The following is a 25734-nucleotide window of genomic DNA, read 5'->3' as shown; positions in this document are numbered from 1 at the left end:
GACCCAGAGGAAGTTCCTGGCTCCTGGCTTTGGATCGGTGTAGCTCTGGCCATTGTAGCCAGCAGATGGAAGACCTCTCTCTACCTCTGCCTCTCTGTAACTCTGCCTTTCAAATAAATAAATAAATCTTAAATAAAAAAGAGGTGGGAGAAGGAATAGAGAGGAACACAGGGTACCTGCCAGCAGCAGGAGGCAAGTAGAAAAAGAGAAAATGGGAGAAGCCAGGGTTCAGATCTTGGACTGTATTTTGAAGCTAAGTAGGCACTAAACATTTAGAAAAAAGGTATAATGTGGTTTTCTTTTCCTTATTTTTAAAAGATTTCTTTATTTACTTGAAAGTCAGAGTTACACAGAGAAAGAAGGAGAGGCAGGTAGGGAGGGAGGGAGGGAGGGAGGGAGGAAGAGAGAGAGAGAGAGAGAGAGAGGTCTTCCATCTGCTGGTTCATTCCCCAATTGGCCGCAACTGTCGGAGCTGTGCCTATCTGAAGCCAGGAGCAAGGAGCTTCTTCCAGGTTTCCCATGTGGGTGCAGGGCCCAAGGTCCTGGGCCATCCTCCACTGCACTCCCGGGCCACAGCAGAGAGCTGGACTGGAAGTGGAGCAACCGAGACAGAATCTGGCACCCCAACCGGGACTAGAACCTGGGGTGCCGGCGCTGCAGATGGAGGATTAGCCAAGTGAGCCGCGGCGCTGGCCAGGACTTGGGCTTTCTTCTATTGCTTTCCCAGGCCATAGCAGAGAGTTGGATCAGAAGTGGAGCACCCGGGACTAGAGCCAGCGCCCATATGGGATGCGGGACTGCAGGTGGCAGCTTTTACCTGCGGCACCACAGCACTGGCCCTGGTTTTCTTTCCCTTTAAGTTAAATCATGGGTCAGTGAACTTTGTCCTTCAAGCTGAACCCAGCCAACAGCCTGTAGGTAAAATTTTCCTGGGACCTGTCCACACTCATTTGTTGCCACCTGTGGCTCCTTTCAGGTTTCAAAGGCATAGCTGAGCATTTCTAGATATTTCTTTCTTTATTTGAAAGGCAGTTACAGAGAGACAGAGAGCCTCTACCTGCTGGTTCACTCCCCAGTGGCCACAATGTCTGGGGAGCTGGGCCAGCCAGAAGCCAGGAGCCAGGAACTCTATCATGGGTGTGGGTGGCAGGGGCCCAAGCACTTGGGCCGTCATCTTCTGCCTTCCCAGAAGCAACAGCAGGGAGCTGGCTTGGAAGCAGAGCAGCCTGGACTCAGACCAGTGTTCTGATACGGGAATCCAGCATCGCGGGCAGCACCCCAACACGCTGCACCACCATGCCCGACCCGATGGCTAAACATTTCAAAAGAGACTTGTGGCCCACAGCTCCTGAAACCGCTACTCCCAGATTCTCTAGAGTGCTGCTGACTCCTGAGCTGGGTGCCTAGCGGTTTCTCAGCCTTGGTGTTGGACACTTCGGACCAGGTCGCACCTTCTGGTGCTGGGCTCTCCAGTGCACGGCAGGATGTTAGTAGCTGGGAACTGCTGCCATGATCCAGAGGAACCCATTCCCCATCATGTCAACAAAGACACCTGCAGACATTGCCAGCAGCCACACAAAGTGCCCAGATCACCCTAATTAAGACCACTTGCAGGGTAATATTGTGGTGCCCGCATCCCATATGGGAGGGTCAGTTCGAGTCCCAGCGACTCTGTTTCTGATCCGGCTTCCTACTAATGCACCCGGGAAGGCAGCAGATGAGAGCTCAAGAACTTGACCCAGATGAAGTGCTGAGCCCCTGGCTACAGCTTGGCCCAGCCCTGCCATCTCCTCTCTCTGTCTCTCCCTCTCTCAGTCAGTCAGACTTTAAAATAAATAAATCTCAAAAAAAAAAAAAAAAACACTACTAACAGCTAGGAAGAGATTGGTTTTGAGTGAAACTATGAAAGTTAAAATAATGGTAATTTTAAATGATTTTATTTATTTATTGGAGAGGTAGAATTTTAGACAGAGGGAGAGACAGAGAAAGGTCTTCCATTCACTGGTTCACTCCCCAAATGGCTGCAACAGCTGGAACTTGGTCAGTCTGAAGTCAGGAGCCAGAAGCTTCTTCTGGGTCTCCCATGCAGGTGCAGGGGCCCAAGGACTTGGGCCATCCTCCACTCCCTTCCCAGGCCACAGCAGGGAGCTGGATTAGAAGAGGAGCAGCCAGGACACGAACTGGTGTCCATATGAAATGCCGGCACTGCAGGCAGATGCTTAGCCTACTATAGCTAAGAACTGACTCCATAATGATGATTTTTAAAAAATGTTTTGCTTATTTGAAAGGCAGAGATGGAGAGTTCTTCCATCCTCAGATCCACTCCCTGAATACCCACAACAGCCAGGGCTGGAGTCAGGAGCTCCATCCTGGTCTCCCACCCCAGTACTCGAGCCATCACTGCTGCCTCCCAGGGCGTGTGTTAGCAAGAATGCTGGAAACAGGCGCAGAGCTGGGACTTGAACCCAGGCACTCCAGCGTGGGATGTGAACATCCCATAAAGCATCTTGACAAGTGTACCCAATGCCTGCTCAAACAGTGGCACTTTTAAAACATTGCACTTTATTGCTAACAGTTGGATTTATTTACTTTGATCTACTTGAAAGGCAGAACAACTGATGAGAGAGTGAGAAAGATAGAGAGAGAGAGAGTGAGGGAGAGAGAGAGAGAGAGGGAGAGGGAGAGGGAGAGGAAGAGGGAGAGGGAGAGGGAGAGGGAGAGGGAGAGATCCATTTGCTGGCTCACCACCCAAATGGCTGTAACAGCCAGGGCTAGGCCAGAAGGAAACGCAGAGCCTGGGACTCTGGGTCTGTCTCATATGGGTGGCAGCGGCCCACGCACTTTAGCCATCATCTGCTGCCTCCCGTGGTGCCGTAGCAGGAAGCTGGATTGGAAGCGGAGGGTCCAGTGCTTGGAGAAGCTCCCCGATATGAGATGTGGCTGTCCCACGCCATGAGATGTGGCTGTCCCAAGCCATGAGATGTGGCTGTCCCAAGCCATGAGATGTGGCTGTCCCACGCCACGGTTCAATCTGCTGTGCCACAACACCTGCCCTCCAGAGATAATTTGAATGAACTGAAAGGACAAATGTGAACTTCTAAAATTTCAGGAGGCTGCTGTTGTGGTATAGCAGATAAAACTGCTACCTGTGACACTGGCGTCTCCTATGGGTGCCAGTTCTTGTCCCAGCTGCTCCACTTCGGATCCAGCTCCCTGCTAATGGCCTAGGAAAAGCACAGAAGATGGCCCAAGTGTTTGGGCCCCTGCCACCCATGTAAGAGACCTGGGTGAAGCTCCTGGCTCCTGGCTTCTGCTTGGCTCAGCCCTGGGCATTGTGTCCATCTGGGGATGAATCAGCAGATGGACGATTTTCTCTCTCTCTCTCTCTCTCTCTCTCTCTCTCTCTCTCTCCCACACACTTCTCCCTCTCACCCTCTCTCCCTCCCTCCCTCTTACTCTATCTTTCAAATAAATAAGAAATATTTTTTAAAAAAAATGCAGCAGGAGCTGGAGCTCAAACCCAGGCTCTTAAAAATAAATAAATAATAAAATGTGTTTGGTATCTCTGAATGTGGCAGGAGCACTATTCAATGATGCTACACGTGGAACCTCAGATGATAACTGTAGATGACATCTGGGGATATGGCTCAGGTTACAGAACAGGTGTTCCAGCCCCTTCCCCAGGGGACACAGTGGGAGAGGAGAAGCAGGTGTCAAGGGGAGGAGAATGAGCCATTTAAATGAGATGGGGTCAAGGTAGCCATGACCCTCTGAGGTGGCGGGCTAGAAGACAGCCCACAGCAGGAGGGCTATGTTGGATGTTGCCAGGATACGGCGCCTATTAGAAACCACGGTAACGTGAAAACCAGAGTGCAGTGTTAGAAAAGCCAAGCCTACAGAAAGCCTATGGAACTGATACGACAGCATGCCTGGGACCGGGAGCGTCTCCACAGGGGGCGGGGCCAGTGGCTAAGGACTGTACTAGCCCAGACCTGTAAATAGGCAGGAGTTTCCTGAGGGCGCTGGGTGGAAGACAACTTGCATGGGTTGAAGCCCGCATGATCTTCCAGAACTTTTAAAAGATAAAATGAGAAGAGGTCCAAAAAGGTGGAAGATCAAAGGTCAAAACTCCATGGCCTCTGAGGCGGGATTTGAGTGGGAGTCACCACTGGGTGCTGGCCAGACATGTCCCCAAGAGAAGTTTAGATGCACAAGAGGCTGGCTTCCACTCCTCAGCCTGTGGGCTGTGCAGATCCGACTTGGTGGGCGGCGACTGGTATAGCGAGAGTTGCCAAGGACACCAGGGTCACTGGGCGTGTTTGTGAGTGTCCACAGGTGCGATTGAGCTCTGATGGGGAGCCTGTGAGGCTCCACCCACATCAGCCTCTGCTCTCAAAGTCCAGCCACGTGCACACAGGGGCATCCATCTGCCTAGGAGTGCCTGGGCTGCACTGCGTCTGCCTTCACACTACCACTGAAGCGATCCACTTCACAGCCTTTGTTTTCACTTGGTTTTTAGATGGTTAAAAAAAGCTGCTTGTTTGTTGTTGTTAGATTTATTTTGTTTAAAAGGCGGAGTTACAGAGAGAGGGGCTGGGGGAAAACAGAGGTCTTCCATCCCCTGGTTCACTCCCCAGGTGGCCACCAAAGCCAGGAGCCAGGAGATTCATCCGGGTCTCCCACGCGAGTGGCAGGAGCCCAAGCACTTGGGCCATCTTCCATTGCTTTTCCCTGCACATTAGCAGGGAGCTGGGTCCGAAGTGGAGCAGGCAGGCTGCAGACTTGAGCCCGTCCGGGATGTTGGCATGCCAGGAGACTTGTGGTGTAATGAACACAGGAGTGCAGGTGTCTGACATCCTCATGTGATTTTCTCTGAATACACACCCAGTGGTGGGATTGCCGGATCACTCTGGAGCTCTGTCTTCCTTCCTTTATTTACTAACTCAGAAATAGGTTGTGTGTTTTCAACACCAGGGACTATGGGGCATGTTCAGGAAAGAAGTATGGGTTGCATAAAATAGCCCGTCTGCACAGCCTCAGAAAACAGAAAGTGGCAATGTGGAGTGATGACGTGGAAGGAAGTGCGAGAAAAGCGTGCCTGGGCCAGGCAACGCGGGTCTCCAGGTGGGGCAGCTGTAAGGTGGCCCGGAGTGAGTGACAGTGAGGTGAGTCTCAAAGATGCTGACGAGTTAGACTACAACACTGGGCCTGTGTACCAGGGTCAGGAGTCACTGGCAGCGTGAAGACAGAGTGGAAACCAGCCCCAAGGGGCAAGGCAGCTGGACGTGGGGCTATGGGTTGGAGTACTCCCGAGGCGTCATGGAGAGATGTAACTGAGATGAAGACAGCAGAGCCTTGGGGATGCTCAGGCCATCCAGGGTCAGTGTGTGCGGATGAAGGTCATGAAGGCTCTCGGGTTCCTAGCAGGGAACTGGGTGGACGGCATGGAGTGGAGACAGGCAGAAGGGGGAGAGGGGCTCCTTGGTCTAAGGGTGTCCTTGGGGGACCCAAGTTGTGCTGTCCAGTGGGCAATACAACAGATCCATGTGAGGTTCAGAGACTGATGGTTGTGTCTTGGGTGTGTAATTAGGGACGTTGCCTCTACCTCCCTTTGATTCTCACGTGCACTGTTTGGTTGGACCCAGGTATCCACCACTAAATTGACACACACCTGGGGACCTTCATGGGGAGTGGAAATTGAAGAAGTGACGACAGGACAGCAAGGATGCTTTTATCCATTTATAGAAAGCAATCACCGTGTGAAGGCAGGACGGGACGGATGGCGCCTGGCCCTGGGATAGTAAATTCTGGAATGTCATCAGGAGCTGTGTTGAGGGAGTATCAGAGCTCATGGATGATGAGGGCACCCTGAAGAGTTTGATTCTTCAGTTTCTCTGCATCCCCAGTCGCCAGTCTCGTGCTCACGGCTGTGTCCTGGCCCTGCCCTGCACGGGCGCCCCTCCCAACAGGGTCTTAATGACTCGCTGGTGTAGGAAAAGGCAGCTCTCCGAAGTCATGGTTCCTCGGCTTGAGTGATTTCAGCTTGCAACAAGCGATCTGTCCACTTGGCGTGATTTGAGGTGGTGTGACCGTACCTCCTCCACATACATACCACTTTAAGCCATTGATTCATAAATGATCTTTTTAGCCTTGAATGAACTTGAGATTTCTGTGGTCAGACACTCCAGAAGGCCCAAGAAGGAAATGCTAAGGACTTGCACATCTGCCTAGAGGCTGGAGGGAGGAGTTCTTACTGGGGAGGCTGAGAAGTTGGGAAACAGTAAAAGGGAAAAGCAAAGAACAGGAAGGTGAGCCTCTGAGCGTGCTTTCCACGCGAGAGCAGTCAGTGGTGCCGTGTGTGACGAGCAGCCTCCCTGGAGCCACAGGTGTGATGTGGCGTTGCTAGTGCCCTTGACCTATGGAGTATGGGCGAAGTGGCGTGCACAAAGCAAAGAAACCAGACAGCAGAGGTTGGCGAGCACCTTGGCATGAAGGAGCGAGTGCAGTTTGGTTTTTGTTGGAATGCTAACTGCCTGCTTTGCTCACTCTCAACTACACATCCTAGTAAGCTAAAATATCTTCAGAAAGGTAAAATCATGACTGCCACAGAAATTCATTAGGAATGCATCTTAATGATTTTATTTATCTCCCTACTGAATGAGGAAACTAATAAGATGTTTAAACCAGTTCCAGTGAGAATCTGGTGCATAGAGACTTTGCTTCTCTGCTGGCAACGTATGTTTGTGCTGTCTGAGACAGACATCGTTTGCCTTGCCTGGGACAAGCATTTTTTTGCGCTATCAGTTTCCTATAGCTTTGGTCCTATTCGCAGAAGCTGCAAAGCAGACTAGGATCACGTCTCTGAGAATTCTGATTGCCAGAGGATACTCCAAGGCAGGATGCACTTTGTTCACTGTTGTTCCTACCGCACCAAGCACAGTGTTTTGTGTGTGTGTGTGTGTGTGTGTGTGTGAAAGAAGCAGATGGACCAGATGGACCCAGACTGTCAGGTGCGTGCTGTGTAGAAGCCCTGTGGTTTAGTAACACACCCAGAGCAGGCGAAGATTTTGCATAAGTCCTCTTGACTGCCAGTTTGAATCATGACCTTTTGGGGGTTAAGGTTTCCACTATGATATTAGTGCCTCTCAGTGAACAATGCTATACTTCACTTTCCAAGGTCTCTCAGCTCTCATGTGTGTAACTTTTATCATTTGGGTCTCTCCATCCCGTGCTCACCAACAGTGACAATAAGTAATCAAGACTCACTGTGATACTTAGGTGCATAAGTTCTTTTCTCTCCAATTTGAAGTGTCCTGGATTCTAGTTTTTATGGCTGCTAGTCATCCCTTACAGTTACGCAGGCCTCTGGGTTAGATCATTGAGAAGGAACACATCTCCATTTAATGTACCTCACAGAGGAACAGAAACTCCCTTCTCCATGTTAAATGTATCACTGTGCTTGTGTTCTTAAAATGTACCTACCTGGCGCAGCGCGTGGCTCAGTGCCAGCACAGTGAACTCCCTTTAAAAGCCCCTGTCCCTGATGTGTGCTGTCTTCCCAGAGTTTATTTTGTCGAAGTACTGGCTGACTTGGTATTAAAATCAGACTTTCTGAGATTAACAGATGCACTTCAGTTGAGACGCCACACCCCAGTTCTTGATTCAACCCCTGTTGCACTTTCAAAAGGAAATTCTCCTGACTGTGGGAATAGTGGTATCTGCCTTCAATACCAGACTCTGGGGAAAGTCACGGTTTCATCCTGAGCTTCTTATGACCTGCTGGGCAGTTGTGTTCCGAGCACGTGGTGCTAAGTCACACAGTGGAGTATCGGCGATGGGCATAAACATGTTGAAATGATACAGTTACTCCACCAATCTCCACAAAACTTTCCAGCTATTAAAAATTCTGTATTTGAAAGGCAGAGAGACAGAAAGAGATATCCCTTCCGACTTCCTACCCCAGATGCCTGCAACAGTAGGGGTTGGACCGGACCAAAGCCTGGAGCCTGGAACTCAGTCTGGATCTCTGGAGTTCGGTGGCAAGGAGCCACCACTTGAGCCATCACCTGCTGCCTCCTGGGTGTGCTTTAGCAGGAACCAGAACTGGAAGTGGGGCAGGGCTTGAACCCTGGTGCCCTGAAATGGGACACTGGGCCAGTTTTTAAGAAGAAAATCCCCCTCTTTGTAGTCGAGAGAAGAAACGCTGGAATTACAGATATCTCCACCAAAAAATCTACCTGCTTTAGCTCTCAGTCCTCACTCCAAGATGGGAGGTCAGAATGACCCTGCTGAATATTTGATGAAGGAACAAATTGCTTTGGGATAGAATGGTTTTCTTTAAACCACACAGCTTAAAGAGGTCCCTTATTTAGGCTTTAACAACAAATGAACATCTGTGCTTTTCAGTTTCACTAAACAAGCTGTTCTTGTACCTGATAAATACAAGCTATGGCTCAGCCAGTAAATTAGAGAGCGCGTGGAGGGAGGCGAAATAAAGCACTCGGGCGTCAGCGTGGAGGACAGACTGTGCTGAGCTCCCTCCGAGCGCCGGGAGCTCCCGCAGAGCTGCAGGTTGGGTCCCTGGTTTGCAGCGGTTGTTTCAGCCCCCTGGGGACACAGTTTTCGATGCCCCCTTGCGGTAGGTGTCCTCTGTGCATGGGTGACATTTCTGCATAGAAAACCATCCAGGAGCTGTGTGAGAGGCAAGTCCAACCCTGGCTAACGTAGACGGTGCGCGTTGCAGAGGCTGCTCAGGGCACCCTTCCCGGGGAAGCATCTGTAATTCCGTGTTTCCCTGTCTTCCATTTATCGAGTAGATAGGATGCCGTTAGGCTGCACAATTAAAACGGAGCGGTGAGACCAGCTTGGAGGGAGAGACCTTGGGGCATTGTCATGGAAATTCTTAGCAGATGCTCTATCCTCCTTTTTATCTCAATCCTCATTCAGCTGACTTTTTGAAAATTATTATTATTCCACTCTCCTATTACCTGGGAGAAGAGACCTGGCCCAGTTACAGCAAGCCCAGGAGTGAATAGCACGGGGCCAGAATGCTCTTCTGGTGCCGTGATGTGCCACGGGGCTGGGTGTGAGCTGCGTGTGGGCCGTGGTCATTCACACCCACCCCCCATACACACACTGCAGCCTCTTAGCGCTTTGGCAGCTCTGGTGAAAGATAGCACAGCTTCAGTGGCCTTCAGGCCCTGGTAATGGCTGTGCCAGGGCTTCTCACTGGAGTCCGGGATCCCCCCTCCCTTCCAACCTCCCTCCTTCTCTTCCTCTGAGCTTCTGCCCGTGTCTTTAACTGTGCACTCTGCAGCATGCCTGGCAAATATGGCTGTGACGACGTTAAAATCGTAGTAAGAAAACCAACCACTCCTGCGGAGAGAGACTATGAACGTGATCTTGATTTAGAACATTTAGACTATGAACATGACCTTGATTTCCAGTCTGAGGGACCAGCGGGCAGGCTCTGCCCCTTAAGATTCCCGACTTGCACATTCTCTGTGTTAGCTGCCTTAGTCCTCCCAGGCAAGGGTGCTGATGGGCCCCAGGTCTGTTTTTATCCCAGCTCCTAGGTGGAGCCCAGACAAGCACATTTGACTGGAGATTCTCCAGCCTGGGTTGTGGAGCCGGCTTGGCCATGCGTGGACTCTCCGATGTTCCCACACAGGAGTGTGCGGCAGGGCAGAGGGGCTGTGGATGTGGGAGGGGGGTACTGCCTTGCTGCAGAGGGCAGGTGGGAAGGTGTGAGGCCCCGGCAGAGATGCGTGGGTGCTGTTGATGAAAGGAGTGTGGTAGAGGGAGTGTGGGGGCTGCATCCTGCCGTGGGGAGGTGTGGGGTCATGGGATGGCAGAGAGAGCCACGCAGGACAGACTGACGGTGGGCAGCGCCTGCGCTGAACCACCACAGTGGGCGGGGCTTCGTAGCCACAGGAGTTAAAGAGGAAGAAACACACAGAGCAGAGGGCATGGAGGTTTCCCTGGGAACGAGATGAGGGTTTTTTTTTTTTTTTTCTGATAACTGTATCTCTTTGCTTCCTATCCAGTTGCTTTAAAAAAGAAAAAAAGCCCCCTTAAGCTGAAAAGAGGGTCTGCAAATCCCCTCCCAGCACCCTCCACGTGGGAAGCAAATTCCCCTCTCGCCAGCTCTTGTGCACCTTTCGATCACATGCTCTCTGTGGCCTGGATGGGGGTCCCTCCTGCTCCCCGGCAGCTGCTCCCCTTAACCCACACCATGCAGCCCCAGTGAGAGCAGCAAGATGAGGGGCAAAGGCCCCAGCGGGGTGAAATGTGTCCCTGCAGTGCCAAAGGGGAAACCCCACAGGACAGTCACCAAATCAGATGAGAGCTGCAAACCAGTAGAGGAGCTGTGTGCAGAAAGTGCAAATGGAGGTCAGTGTGCACAGGACAGGTGTTTCTCGGCCAGTAGTGCTGCTGGTGGGCACTGTCTGTTTTTCCCTGTCTCTAAAACCCAAAGCACACAAAGATCTTCCTCGGATTCTCTTCCACCCTCGAGCTGCTCATCTTGATTTATGCCCTGAACCAAGGAGCTGAGCCCTTTGTCTTCTCCACCATCTGCTAAACACCTGGTGCTGTCCACAGTGGTCTGGTATCTCCCTCCTCTCTCGCATTGCCAGTGACTCCCCAGCCAGCAAAACCCTACCTTTGCCATGCCTGCGGGCCCTGAGCCCTCTGCAGCTCACCCCATGGCAAACACACCTCACTCTGCCTGTCTTGTCTGCACATGCACTGTGTCTGCAGCATTGCTACACTGACCACACCTCACTCTGCCTGTCTTGTCTGCCCATGCACTGTTCCCTCTGCAGCATTACTACACTGACCACACCTCACTCTGCCTGCCTTGTCTGCCCATGCACTGTGTCTCTGCAGCATTGCTACACTGACCACACCTCACTCTGCCTGAATGTCTGCCCATGCACTGTTCCCTCTGCAGCATTGCTACACTGCGTCCACACCTCATTCTGCCTGAATGTCTGCCCATGCACTGTGCTCTGGGCAGCATTGCTACACTGTGACCACACCTCACTCTGCCTGTCTTGTCTGCCCATGCACTGTGTCTCTGCAGCATTGCTACACTGTGACCACACCTCACTCTGCCTGAATGTCTGCCCATGCACTGTGTCTCTGCAGCATTGCTACACTGTGACCACACCTCACTCTGCCTGCCTTGCCTGCCCATGCACTGTGTCTCTGCAGCATTGCTACACTGACCACACCTCACTCTGCCTGCCTTGTCTGCCCATGCACTGTGTCTCTGCAGCATTGCTACACTGACCACACCTCACTCTGCCTGCCTTGTCTGCCCATGCACTGTGTCTCTGCAGCATTGCTACACTGACCACACCTCACTCTGCCTGAATGTCTGCCCATGCACTGTGCTCTGGGCAGCATTGCTACACTGCGTCCACACCTCACTCTGCCTGCCTTGTCTGCCCATGCACTGTGTCTCTGCAGCATTGCTACACTGCGTCCACACCTCACTCTGCCTGCCTTGTCTGCCCATGCACTGTGTCTCTGCAGCATTGCTACACTGACCACACCTCACTCTGCCTGCCTTGTCTGCCCATGCACTGTGTCTCTGCAGCATTGCTACACTGACCACACCTCACTCTGCCTGTCTTGTCTGCCCATGCACTGTGCTCTGGGCAGCATTGCTACACTGACCACACCTCACTCTGCCTGTCTTGTCTGCCCATGCACTGTGTCTCTGCAGCATTACTACACTGTGACCACACCTCACTCTGCCTGTCTTGTCTGCCCATGCACTGTGCTCTGGGCAGCATTACTACACTGTGACCACACCTCACTCTGCCTGCCTTGTCTGCCCATGCACTGTGTCTCTGCAGCATTGCTACACTGACCACACCTCACTCTGCCTGAATGTCTGCCCATGCACTGTGCTCTGGGCAGCATTGCTACACTGACCACACCTCACTCTGCCTGCCTTGTCTGCCCATGCACTGTTGTCTCTGCAGCATTCCTACACTGCGACCACACCTCACTCTCTGCTTTGGGTACTCTGAAGTTGGACAGCTCCAGTCTGTCTTCCTCGCCTACTCCTCTGCTCTCTCCCCCTCACTGCAGTCTTTGGCTATGGATCCACCTGTGTAGCTCCCACACCATCTCGTCCTTTCTTCTCTTTCTTTTTCTCTCTTTTTGTGGATTAGCTGGGCTTGTGGAGGTTAACTGCATCACAGTGATGTAGTTTTATATCCATTCTCGGATTAATTGCATCAGGTCTTGAAATAAGGACAGGGCTTCCATGAGTTGTTTTACACTTGGTGGTGATCTGAGTGTCCTGGCAGAGAATTCTGCTCATAATAGGTGATGTGATGTGTGTGTGTGTATGTGTGTGTGTGTGTACTGAATACGATCAGAGGACTCTGAAACAGCAGAACTTTGACAATGGGATTTCCTTTGGGAATGTAAAAATGAAGCCAGTACCCAGCAAACAGAAATGATTTCAGGGAGACTGCATCGAAGGTTCAAGAAATAAGCTTGATCGGCACGCCTTGTATTTTTCTAAGAAAATGATTCCCATGTTTCCTGGGACTCAGTTCAGAGTCACTGTGTTTTACCCAACGTCTGTGGCCAGCAGGTGCATGTGAGACAGAACTGAGTTCACGTTGGAAACGGGAGCAGCAGGCTCTTCAGGAGAACCGTCTACTTCTTAGGTTCTATTTTACACCCTTCTATTGTTGTTGCCTTCCTGGTACTTCTCCCAGCCAGCCCATCCCCCTCAGGAGATAGAGGCCCCACAAGGAACATGACCTGTGGTCCTCCAGAGAGTCCTTTGGAGCCCTCCAGCCTGCTCTCAGCCTCGAGTCAGGTGGTGTGGACTCCCTGCTCCAGCCTCACTCCCCAGAGTCAAGGCCAGGTCCTCACCGTCACCCGCAGAGTCGTCTCTTTAGCCCAGTGTTTGCTTTTCTCCTCGCTCCCTCTGCTCCAGCCACACTGCAGCCCCAACGGCCTGGGAACAGGTGCTTACACCCCACAGCCCCAGGTCCCCATTGCCTCCTGCAGGCTGCAGCTCCCCCATTTGCTGTCAGGGGCCTCTCACCGTGGGAGCGTCCTGCCTTATATTTCTCCTTATCTCTCATCCTGCCTGGAACATTTCCTTTCTTCCTTTTTCATTCTCTGTCTCCATCATGGAGGAGTTCCCAGCACATACTTGGTGCTGAGTCAGTCCTGGTTAATTGATTGGTTAACTGATGGTTGATTCTGAAGGAATGAATCTTGGGAAGAGATGGCAGTTATTCCCCCTCATGCTACACCAGGCTGAAAGGATAAGAGCAGGTGACGGGAAAAGTCGCGGTTTACTTTGTAGAGTCGATTGGTTTATCTCAGCAGCATGACGGGTGGACGCCCGGATCTGAGGTTTTCCCCTGGACCAACGTGACTTTTCTGGAACACAGAGTCGGGAGGGTGGGCTGAGAGATACAGAAACCCCACCTGTGATTGCACACTGCAGTTGGCTCCGTGTTTCCTTGCAGTTCTGGGAGAAGGTGGTGGAGCTCAGGTACCGGGGCGGTCACGCTCTTCCACCTGTAGATGACACTCACGCCCCCAAAGACAAGATTTTCAGCTTTCACTAATATACAGTATCTCACCCTGTCTAAGATGATGTTTTTGCCTTTTCAGTTGAAATGTCAGAATTATACCTTTGAAGTGTCAAATGAACAATATGAAATGAGAAAAAAAGAAAGCACCAAGGACAAGAATTTTCATTCTGACTTGTTAATACTATATTCAGATCCTTGAATTATATCAATTAAATCCCTGGTTATAATTAACAAAGTTCTCGAATGAGACAATTAGCAGAGAATAAAAAGATCATTTGAGTGACTCGCTGCATGGTGCACCTCCAGCTAAGTGGTGGAAATGTATCAGCCTGTGACCCTAGGTGGGGCATGGGTGGGTGTGCACTTGGCCAAGAGGCCCAGCCAGCCAGAGCTCAGCACAGCAGGGCTGGGGTCCCTGCACGGCCGGCATGTCAGCCATCACCACTGTTCTGCACAGTTGGCCTCTGCCTTTTCCACAGTAGAGCCATTGGGGGGTCGGGGCCCTGTAGGTCTCACGAAGACTGCAGAAATGGCTGTGGAGAGCTTGTCTCTGGAGTCAGGTCATGTGGGGTCCGAATTCCACAATCATAAGAGGGTTGTCATGTGGGCCCCATGTCACTTGCACTCACTCAGCGCTCAAGGAGGGGGAGCCCCAGGGCCTCCTACTAAATTCATTGCAGTGTTGGAACCTGAAGCTTGGAGGTTTGATTCTCAATGCAGGTTCTCTCCTGTTTAGACAACGTGGTCACGTCACCGACGCCTTTTACCCCCTTGAACGCTGTGGAACACAGTCTGTCTGAGTCATGGGATGTGCTGCTGCCCCACTGGCAACATCCTTGCAGGAGAATGTCCCAAACCTGCACCCTGTCCCCACAGCCCACTGACCCTCCAGACGCATGCTCCATGGTACCAGTTCCCCCTGTTCCCTTATGCCCTAGAAATTTCTTTCCTTTATGTAGCAACTGCAATATGGCCATGAAAAATACAGACATAACTTCAGAGCCTGGTGTGTAAGAAATCACATTTTTGTCACCTATCAATAAAGGGGAAAAAAATTACTGGATACTACAGTCACCCACAAATCATTTAGGTCCTTCCGGTGTTATCAAAATGATGAGCAGAATGTTTCCTATCCTTGCCTCTGGGGCTACGATTTCAGTGTTCAGTTTCCGTGGCTGTTCTTGCTATTTTTGTGCCTTCCTATCCTGAGTGTGATACAGGAGCAGAAATCTATATTTGAAAAGGAGGGGTTGTTGCTGATGTTGGTCCCTTTATTTTGTCTAGCTCGTGGCTAGCAAGATTGTGGTGATTCTCAATCCAGGAAAAAATAATATACTGAGTTTCCAGTGACAATGCTAAGGATTTAAAAAAGAAAGAAAAAATGTTTTCTACTGAGAAGTGAAGTAGGCGCTGTCTTGGTCAGCGCAAGGTGCGATAACGAATTGCCACAGACTGGGGGCTCACGCATGGCAGTCACGGACTTCTTAGGGGTGCAAGGCCTCACACACAGCAGTCACAGACTTCTTAGGGGTGCAAGGCCAAGATCAACATGAAGCAGGTGCGGCTTCTGCTGAGGAGCTGCTGCCTGGGTCATGGGGCGGGCGGAGAGAACTCTGGGCTCTTAGCTCCTTCCAAGAGCACCGCCATCCTCATGCACGTCCTCCTACAATCACATTGGGAAAGAGGATTTCAACCTACACATCTTGGGGACACAGCCTGCAGCCCATAACGGGTGCACGTCCTCAGCCTATGCTGCACACCAAACCCATCGTTCCTGCCACCCTCTCCCCCAGGCTGGCTGCAGGTTTATGCACAGCACCGGCAGAAATAAAGAAGTGCAAGTGAGGCCGGTGTGGCTGTCCACAAGGCTTGCTCAGAACTCACTGCCTCCCCCTTCACTGCGAGGGCGGTGAATGAAGTGTGCAGGCACTGCACTGCCTGTCTTAACTGCCCCGAGAGGGGGAAAAACTCACTCAAAGAGGCCCCATCTGTTGCTGCAATTTTAGATGACACACAGAGGTGTGATGCAGAATAGCACAGAGAACTTTCGTGAGATGAAGTTTGGTGCTGACTTGCTACCAGCTCAAAGAACAGCCCAACTTGAGAGTTAGACAAACGCAGTGGGCCGTGGTCGCATGGCTCTTTGCTCAATTCTTTCTTTTTGCTTTCTCCTCTTCTTCCTCCCTCTCGACATCCCTTGCTTATATGTCAGCTTAAATTCCAAAGGGAACTTCAACATATTTTTTTTTGTTAAAATGAACAATCTAATTTTGCAAGTATATTTTTTAATCTACAGGAAATTATTGTCTGCTGTGAATTTCAGGTAGGCAATGGAAGTCCTTTAAGCAGAGCTACTTCTCAAACTAAAATGTCCTTCTCGAAAGTTCAAATGCTCAGTACCTAACAGGGCAGGGGCGGGGGGCAGCTATTCTGCCTGGCAACTGAGTGTCCAGGCTGTGGTGACCGTCCTCCACTAGGGACTCTGACTGCTGCTAGGTTCTCAAGTGTCAACAAGGAATCCATCACTAAGTGAAAGGTAGATCAGATGTCCGGATGGCAATGCTAGGTGGATTTCATTCTCTTCCAATCATCACTTGTATCATTCCATGATGGCACTACACATAAAGGACTAAAAGCTATATTTGACTCTTTGAAGATCCATGTTCCCCGTAAAAGATGAGTCTCCGTCAGCGTTGTGCAGTGGCTGGGGCATTCGGGCTCTGCGGGGATCGCGGTGGATATGGAGAGAGTCCCGGGAAACACGTGGAAAGACAGCCCTGTTGAGTTCGCTCTTTGCTTGGCAAATCCAGTCACTGCTTGCTTATCGCTGCCGCCTCCACAGGTACAAGCCGTTGGCCGACGTTCTCCTGGGCGAGGAGGAGGAGCTGTCTGCGGAGGACAGGTGCCGATGCATTCTCCAGCAGTGTAGGCTGCAAGGCTGGCAGGTGGGTGACCTCTGAGCTGGGGACACAGCAGCAGAGGATTTTAATTCAGTGAGCCGAGTCCTTGTGGGGAGCGCCAGAGTCCAGTTCCTTTGCTGCTTCTGGCGAAGGTCCACATTAAATGAATTTCCCGGATGCACACTGCTCTTTGGGATGCACTGGCTTGAGCATTGTGTAGCTGACGTGCGACGGAATCCAGCAGGCTTCATTTTACAGCCATGTTGGAGACCTCAGGATGTTCCAGTTGACCCTTTTGCAGAATCGCTTCCTGTCCTTGAGGCTTTCTGAGGCATCTAACCCATAGCAGAGGTCAGAGAAGCCGGAAAGTGCAGACCTGGGGTTGACACCCAGAGCTGGTGTCCCACAGTGTTCTGCTCCTTGGACCTGGACCTCCAGGCGGCTACAAGGCTTGGTCAGGCACCTGCTTTGCAGCTTCTCTTTGTCCCACTTCTCAGCCTGCCTCACGGGAAAGATGCTACTGTGCTCTGAGCCCGATTTGGTAGGAAATCTTCCCGACTGGGGACATGCTGTGGTCTGAGATCCACTTGAGTAGCAGGGAGCAGGGACCTCGCAGAAGCACGGAATGACTGAGGCAAGAGAACATGGGTCTTCACACTCGCAGGGCCAGGGGAAGGCAGCTGTGGGTTTGGTTGACCACCTCCAGCAACATCAGAATACCGCCCTTGACTCATGTGAGGAGGAAGGGGGTTGAACTGAGAAAGCAGTGTTAGCACAGAAAACAGAAAAAGAATCAAATCCATGATGCCAGCGTTATGTGGATACCCCCAGCCATAGAACAGAAAGGATGCCGTGGCAGAGAGAATGGTCATCAGTGGCTTTGGTGAAACCTGACAATAACCAGAAAGCAGAGATACATCTCATTTGAAAGACTGATAGCAAGCACATCTCCAGGTGAAAATGTACAGTTGCCAAAGCCAAAACTGGGGGCTTAGCCTGAGAAGTGGAGAGAGCCCGTGGTTCAGATGGAGTTGCCAGAGATGTCCAGGAATGGCTCCCTGGGTAAAACTGGCGGAGGATGCTGGGTTGACACCACCACCCTCGTCCGCCCATGGCCAACAGCAGCTGACCTAGAATTGGGCAGGGATGAGCAATGACTTGAGTCAGCCAGCAGTCTCCTCCTTTGTTCTTGCCCCCCTTGTCTTCTGTGCTAACTAATAATGGAAGGTGCACTTTAAATAGCTGTTTGAAGGAGGAAGCTTACTCAGTCTGCAGTTGCCACGGACGCACGTCAGCACCAGAAGACGGGATAAAAAGGAAGGAGGAAGGAGGAATTACTAAGCGATGATGTCAGCTACCCACTCGGGCGTCAGTGGCATGGGCGTGGGGTTGGAGGCAGCCTCATTGATCAGTGATGGCGGCTGACTCACTTCTGAGATCTTGCAACAAGAAACAGTGCAGTGGAGCTCCGGGAACAATGTAACAGTGGGGTTCTCTTTGGCTTCCTTTTAAAAATGCTCATCAGGGAAGAAGGGATCTCGAGTTGCAGAACACAGTGAGGGAATGTGGAACAGGTCTGCTGCCCAGGAAGCGCCTGGCAGGAACCACAGTGCCTGACCAGCGGTCCATCCACACAGCACCCAGAAGTGCGGGTATGAATGTGGGAGGAGCCTGGGAGGTGCACCTGCGTGGGCTGGCAGCCGCCAGTGCTGTCCATGCGCTGGTGCTGGGAGACTGAGGCTGTCGCAGGGGATGGTGCTCATTTGAACATACGTGAGACATTGAGTAGAGCCAATGAAAACAAAAATGAAAAGTGAAGGAAAGGGCTATGATTTCACGCGCTGCTCCGTTTGACCCTCTCTCTTTCACTCCCCAAAAGGAGAATCAAAGTATGAGACCACAAAGAAATTCAGAGGAGAGGAAATGTATTCCATGTGTGTACTCCATTGTCTAGTTAGGAAAACGGATTTTCTGTAGCTTCTTCAAACATAACCTTTTATGTAGTCTATATTGCGAGATAAATAACTGACTTCACATACACAGGGCTTGTTCCTAATTCACTTTTCCTACTGAGACTGAAAAAAGACGTGTTAAGCCGCTGCCTGGGATCCTCACTTCCCATCTCAGAGTGCCTGGGACTGAGTCCTACACCTGCTTCCCTTCCACTCCCTGGCAACGCACCTGGGAAGCAGCAGCAGCCGATGTCCCAAGGCCTTGGGTTCCTCACCTGTGTGGGAGACCTGGATGGTGCTCCTGGCTCCTGGCCTTGGTCTGGCCCAATTCTAGCTACCGCAGGCATTTGGGGAGTGAGCCAGTGGATGGGAGCTCTGATTCTCTCACTCTTGCTCCCCTCCTCGCCCTCCCTCCTCTCTCTCTCCTACTTTCTAACTCGCCCTTTGTAACTCTGCTTTTCAAATAGTTAAATCTTTGAAAGCAATCGAGTATTTCGGACCAGGAAAGTCAGACTCCTCCAATCTGCAAACAGAGCACTGAGTGAAACGCACGGATCATGACAGGAAGGGTTGGAGTCACCTCCACCCTGGGTGCTAATCCGTGCAACAACTAAATAAGGAGCTATTTGCCCGCAGAATTTAATATTTCCCGATGCTAAGAGTTACACTGTGGGGTTTAGTAGCACTGCTCCCGCTTTGGGCCTGAATGTTAGCATGAAATTCATAGTTCTTCTTCCCATATTCTTTGAAACAATGCAAGAGGATGGAAGAGACTGGAGTCGTCTGTGGCTGTGTGAACCGAACTACGGTGGACACGAGAAATTCGCTTCTCCTAACTGGTGGAGTCAGCCTCTTGCGGTCAAGCCAGTATGCTGTGGAGATGCCGCGGCTTTGTCATCGCCCCCTCACTCTAGCCAGGGGAAGCCTGACCCACCAGAAAGGGGCTCTCACGCTGTCGTCCTTAAGGGACATGCGCCGTGAGGCCCACCCTCTGCACACGGCACCTGCCGTGCTGTCATGCAGGCCCGTGTGAGCTCTTTATTCTCATGAAGTTGGGTTTGGAGTCCGTGTGTGAGGTCCCTGGAATTTTTAGTATGTAATACGTAAATAATAACCCCTTTCACGTAGAGCGGGCGTTCCAACGATGCCGAGTTTTGTGGGATGTTTTTCTCTTGCATACTTGATGTTAGGCCAACGCCAGCTCTGTGCAGTGAAAGGAACCAGACAAGGTGGTCGTGCATGGCTTCGGCTGAGACGTGAGGAAATGGACCATCGGAGATGGCCCTTGTGCTGGAGATCAGAACGTGGCGTGTTGTTCCCATGCCGTGTGCCGTGTGGTGGGAGGGCCGCTCTGCCAAGGCGGCACTCGGCCCGGCCTGGAGCGTGTTCTCTCCACTCCATGCCACTCCTCCTCTAGCCGCTGACACAGCACACGGGAGGTCGTTTTGTCTACACTGCATCAGCTGGAAGGGGTGGATTGTGCTTCCAGTACCAACTTCGCTCAAAAACACATAAATATTCCTTTATTCGTCTGTGCAGCCTGCGCCTTGGAGGGGGTGTCTGTTTTATGTTTATAACTCAGCATGGCGGGAAGGAAGACCCAGGGACTGCTTCCTGTCCCAGGCTGGCCCCATCAGAATCTTTCCACGTGAACTGCCAGCCCACGGTCCCAGGGCATTTGCCCTCTGCTTTCCAACTTGGCAAGGAGAGGCCCAGGAGGGGGCAGGGTGAGAAGAGAGAGAGAGAGAGAGCAGGACACAAACCCAGAGGAAAGTCCCAGCACTGTGGGGTCGCATTCTGGCTCTGAGAGCTAAGGCCCAGCTCGGACGGAGGCCATCAAGGGATGTTACAGGGCTCTGTGTTCACTCTACAAGCAAAGCCATTGAGGACAGTTTTATCAGCTCCAGGTGAACATGGCCACCTTGGCTCTCAGCAAGACATTCCCTGCCTTGGAGTTCAAGTCCACTGCACGCCGCCTTCCTGGTCTGCCCCTGCCTTCTTCCTCTCTGTGGTACCCAGGGCCTGGGCTGCCATCTGCAGGGTGGCCCGCAGCTCTCTCCCAGGGGATTTGTCTGTTGCTTGGTGGCTGTGTCTCCAGCGTGGGGACAGAGAGCTGCAGAGTGGGTTTGCTGCACCGTGTGCTGGACCATGAGACGAGACTTTGCAAATGAGAAGCTACTGAAAGAAACTTCACATAAGCCGACAGGAAATGCTTAAAACCCAACTGGTGATCCTGGAGAACTGCTTTGTGCCGAGAGTCTCAGGGAATTGTAGCTTGTATCTGTGTTTATTTTATTTTATTTTTTTGACAGGCAGAGTAAGACAGTGAGAGAGACAGACAGAGAGAAAGGTCTTCCCTCCGTTGGTTCACCCCCCAGATGGCTGCTATGGCTGGCGCACTGCGCCAATCCGAAGCCAGGAGCCAGGAGCTCCCTCCTGGTCTCCCACATTGGTGCAGGGGCCCAAGGACTTGGGCCATCTTCTACCACTATCCCAGGCCATAGCGGAGAGCTAGATCAGAAGTGGAGCAGCTGGGACTAGAACTAGCGCCCATAAGGGATGCCAGTGCTCCAGGCTAGGGTGTTAACCCGCTGCGCCACAGCGCCGGCGCCCAGGTATTTTGTGTTTCTAAATATTTACATCTGTAGCCCAGTGCTTGTTTGAAGGCAGTGCACATAATCAAACACCGGCTGCCACATCGCCTCCGGCCATGGACAAGGCTGCTTTGCACGCTCTGTCGTTTGTGTGAAATGTAGGCCTTTGGAACCCGCTCTACCGGGAGAACTAAGCGGTGTAATCTGATTGCCACACACTCTGTGTGCATCAGCCGGTGGCTGGGGTTCTTCCAGTGTCGCTGTGGGAATGCGGTGTTCACTCTGAAGCCACCTGGAGAGAAGACGGATGCAGACGTGAGACAAGCGGGAGGGATTCCGGCCGTGCCAGGGCTGCTGCCCAGGGCAGGGCACTGGGCTGCAGAGGTCAGGAGCCACCGTGGGCTTCCTCAGTGACACTGCGAGGAGGGTTTAGACCGGGGAGGGGGCACTTTGTGGACAAGATGTCGCTCCGTCTCAAACCTGCAGACGCCACTTCCCTGCAGTGCCTTCAGGATGAGGGGCCACACAGAGACGCTCCTGGGGACCCCAGACTGACGGGCAGGAAGCAAGAGGCAGAACTAGAACCTCGGCTCATCCCAGCCACCCACACGATCTGCAGCTTGCTCCTGGGATACATGTGTGAGAGTGTGTGTGTTAGCACCGTGAGTCAGTGTGAGAGTGTGTGTGAGTGTGTGAATCTGTGTGAGTGTGAGTCAGTGTGTGAGTGTGAGAGTGTGAGTGTGTGTGTTAGCGCCGTGAATCAGTGTGTGAGGTGTGAGTGTGTGTGAGTGTGTGAATCAGTGAGTGTGAGTGTGTGTTAGCACCATGAATCAGTGTGTGAGTGTGAGAGTGTGTGTTAGTGTGTGTGAATCAGTGTGTGAGTGTGTGTTAGTGTGTGAATCAGTGTGTGAGTGTGAGAGTGTGTTTTAGCATGTGTGAATCAGTGTGTGTGTATCAGCTTGTGAGACTGTGTTACTGATTGTGAGAGTGTGTGTGTGTGTGTGAATGAGTATGTGTGTCAGTGTGTGAGGCTGTGTTAGTGTGTGATTGGGCATGTGTGACTGTGATTGAGGATGTGTGTGAGGATGTGTGTTAGCATGTGTGGATGTGAGTGTGTCTGTGTCAGCATGTGAGACTGTTAGTGTGTGATTGATTGGGTGTTACTGTGTGATTATGAGTAGGTGAGGGTATGAGTGTTAGTGTGTGTGAATGAGTGTGTATGTGTGTGTGTCAGTGTGTGAGGCTGTGTTACTGTATGGGTACTAGTGTGTGAATGTGTGTGACTGTGTTAGTGTGTGTGAATTTGAGTGTGTATGTGTGTGTGTCAGCATGTAAGACTACTAGTGTGTGGGTGTTAGTGTATGGTTGTGTGCATGTATGAATGTGTATGTGTGACTGAGTATGCAAGCATGCATGTTAGCATGTGTGTGTCATATGTGAGGCTGTGTTAATGTGTGATTGGGTGTTAGTTTGTGATTGTGTGTATGTTAGTGTGTGAGTATGTGCGTGTGTCAGCATGTAAGACTGTTAGTGTGTGATTGAGTGTTACTGTGTGAATGTATGCGACTGTGAGGGCATGTGTGTTAGTGCGTGTGAAGACGAGTGTATGAATGTGTGTGTAGCATGTCAGTCTGTGTTAGAGTGTGAGTATGTGTGAGAGTGTGTGTGAACAAAGACTGAAAGAAAAACAATGGACACTCACAAGACAGCCCCAGACCTTAATAAAATTCGCTTATGAAACGACTTCAGTGCCTTGAGTTTCTTCTCCCGTCGCCGAGTGTAATTCTCACCCACCAGCCTAGATTTCGCTGTGACTTTGTGAAATGCGTGGTCTTTGAAGGATTTGCTCTTACAGTGCTGAGAATCCAGAGAGCAGCATTTTACCATAACATTAAATAAAATCAGTCAGGTGAAGGATTTATTGCTGCATTAATGTAAAATAGCACAGTAGAAAAAGATAATAAAAGTAAGAGCAAGAGCCTGGGAAAGTTTTCACCACCCCGACTCTCTCTGTGTCTCCCAGGATGAGATGGTTGTGTTAGAGCCCTGGCTCTTATTAGTACAATAAATTAATGGTTTATTACCTTTGTTTTATTACTCAAGGAGCACTTCACAAATCAACTGTAAGCATGAGCTAGAAAATAGCCTATAAAATGATTCTTTATCTTGTATTCCTTCTCTTTGTCTGGAGTTATTAATGTTGACAACGCACACTGGGAACCTAGGGATATGTCTGTTCTACCACGAATGCGCACATGCATTGATCTCCCTTTCTCCCATGGATACATTCATATCCATGCACATACATGTCTTCTTACACGCATATACATGGACTCCCACGCTAAACATGTATACACATGTATACACACTCATATGAGCAAATTTGTATAAAAATTGTATGCATTCTTGACAAAAACATTTGGAAAAGTAGAGAAAAATAAAGAAGAAAATACAAAATACCCAGAATTGACTGCCTGGGGACGAGCCTTCCAATTGCTTGATGTGGCTTTGCGCACACAGTTTTAAAACATAGTAGTGCACGTGCTTGATCCGTAGCGCCTCCTTTTCCCTCTTCACCTGGACTGTGTGCACCAATGCCCTGTCTGGGTTCTCACGTACGTTCACCCTGGGTGTGCCCACTGCCGCACCTCCTACGGGGTCTTGTACGTTACAGATCCCAGCCAGTGTTTGTGCAGTGAGTGAATGAGCAAAACTCCTTACTTCCTCCATTTCCCTCGACGGGGTCTGCGTTCAGGCTTCCGTGACATGTGAAAGTTTCTGCTTTTATGGTGTTAGATCTGGCTTCATCCTGCGGAAGCCCCAGATGATCATCTGCACTTAATGACTGATGAATCAAAACTGTGCCTATGCCCAGTCCAACCATCCTTCTTAAAACTCGGTCTAATTGCCTCTGCTGCAGGTTGGTCAATCTGTTGGTTGACTGATTATTGATGGAGCACCTCTTGGAGTCTTAAGTTGTGCAGGGCACTTGTCATAGCTCACAGTCCAGGGAGGGAGGCAGAGATTAGGGAGGGACGTAGCAAGGCCATCAGGACAGCGAATCCAAGGGGCTCTCCTTCGGGTGGGGCAGTGGTCAGCACCTCCGTGAGGGTCCCAGTTAGGCTGAGAGCCGAGGGGTGAGGACAGGACAGGCGGCACGATGCCGGGAGGGAGCACCGTGCACTAAGACCCTGCGATGCAGGCAGCAGACCGAAACTTGGCTGCAGCCCTGGGAAGCAGGTGGGACAGGAGGCACTGGTGCCACAGATCGGTGCTTCTCAACCTTTTGTTTCAAATTAGCACCTCACAGAGAAAAAGTTATTGAGGGAACTACTAAAGAGCTTCATCCCGAGGAGGCAGAAATATCTTTGCTCTTATCATGGCTTATGAGCTCGTGAAGATCAACCCTCCTGGATAGCGTGTGGCTCTTTAGCACTGAAAAATGGCATTTACACTTGTGCCTAATCCAGTCCTGTGTCTTCAGTAGCAACCTACGTTTCTCCAGTTTCAAGTTCATTTAGTCATTCAACAAGCATTGGTTGAGCACCTGTTTTGTGCCAGAAGCCTTGTCATATCAAAGGTGCTTTTGCCCATCCAGAGCTGTTTTCCGTGTTGGGGCTGAGTAATGGGGACCTTGTGGGCGCCTTAGCACCACATGTGTGTGGGCTTTAAGGAGAGTTGTACGGAACACAATCTGATTTATCGACCGTGAACTAAGTAAGACTGCGTTGATGCTGTTAGTGGCTTAGGTCATCCACGTGACCTTATGTAGGCCATTTGATTAGAAAGAAAGATGGCTGGTGCTGTTCAGGGCGCCCGCCTGTGTGGTTCTGACACTCTGTTTGCTTTTTCACAATGTGCATTTTTTGGGAGAAGGGAATTTTTGAAGTGCTGTTCGCCATATTGATAGGATTTCCATAATGAAATAATACATAGGATCGCAGAGGGAGTAATTCACCAGTGAGCTCAAAATAGTGGTTTTTACTCACTGTTCCCTGCTGTTCAGGTCATAACTGTTCTAGGTGAGATGACTTAATTTTTCTTAACCTGTAATTACATGTAATTCAAGCCACACTGCCTTCTTCCGACGCCAGAAGATATGGCAAGGGCTGCTCGGTGTGTGGCTGCGATTATCTTTCCTGCAGAATGGCCTATTTGTAACAAAGGGAGCTCCCATGTGCATAAGAATGTATCCACTGAGGATCTTTAAAAGTCTGTTCAGACTTTCCGAGCCAGGCTGGAGATTAGACTGTTTCTGCCGGGTAGTGTCTGAGAGTTACCGTGGAAAGGTAAAATGCAGAGATGTTAGTGGTAAAACACACACACACACACACACACAGAGTCCCGGTCATCCTTCCAAGCTGGATGAATCGAAGAAGCAAATGAGGGACACCTTTGAACGTGGCCTCAAGAGGACAAAGCTTCCACTGAGACACAGAGTCGCCTGTGTGTAAGGGCGCAGTGTGGTGATTCCACACGTGGGGAGTACGTGCAGTGATCAACTCATGTTAGCAGCATGCAAAGACAAGTGCCGTGGTTCCATGGTTCTCACTCAGATGGGAGGGCTGCAAAGCTGATCTCGTGGAGGAGGAGAGGAGAGTGGTGGTCACCGGTGCCCAGGAGGGGGCAGTGCGAGGGATAAAGGGGCTTGAATAACGGGTACAAAACAAGGTGAGGGAGTGGAAACAACTTCTCATGTTCCACT

The 25734-nt window shown here is 51.0% G+C and overlaps 1 protein-coding gene across 4 annotated transcripts in view; it reads left to right on the top strand.

The window, feature by feature from the left end:
* Window positions 1-25734, top strand: part of MYO16 (myosin XVI) — a 693372-nt gene that overhangs the window by 567079 nt on the left and 100559 nt on the right. For all 4 annotated transcript variants that reach the window (XM_070048580.2, XM_051849982.3, XM_089303408.1 and 1 more), the window contains exon 28: window positions 16426-16528. In XM_070048580.2, the coding sequence (XP_069904681.2) occupies window positions 16426-16528 (103 nt within the window). The remainder of the gene's footprint in view (window positions 1-16425; window positions 16529-25734) is intronic.

Source organism: Oryctolagus cuniculus, chromosome 9 (genome assembly GCF_051225735.1).
Source record: "Oryctolagus cuniculus isolate XC-2025 breed Fujian yellow rabbit chromosome 9, ASM5122573v1, whole genome shotgun sequence".
Taxonomy (NCBI): Eukaryota; Metazoa; Chordata; class Mammalia; order Lagomorpha; family Leporidae; genus Oryctolagus; species Oryctolagus cuniculus.
This window is presented reverse-complemented; position numbering and strand designations above follow the sequence as displayed.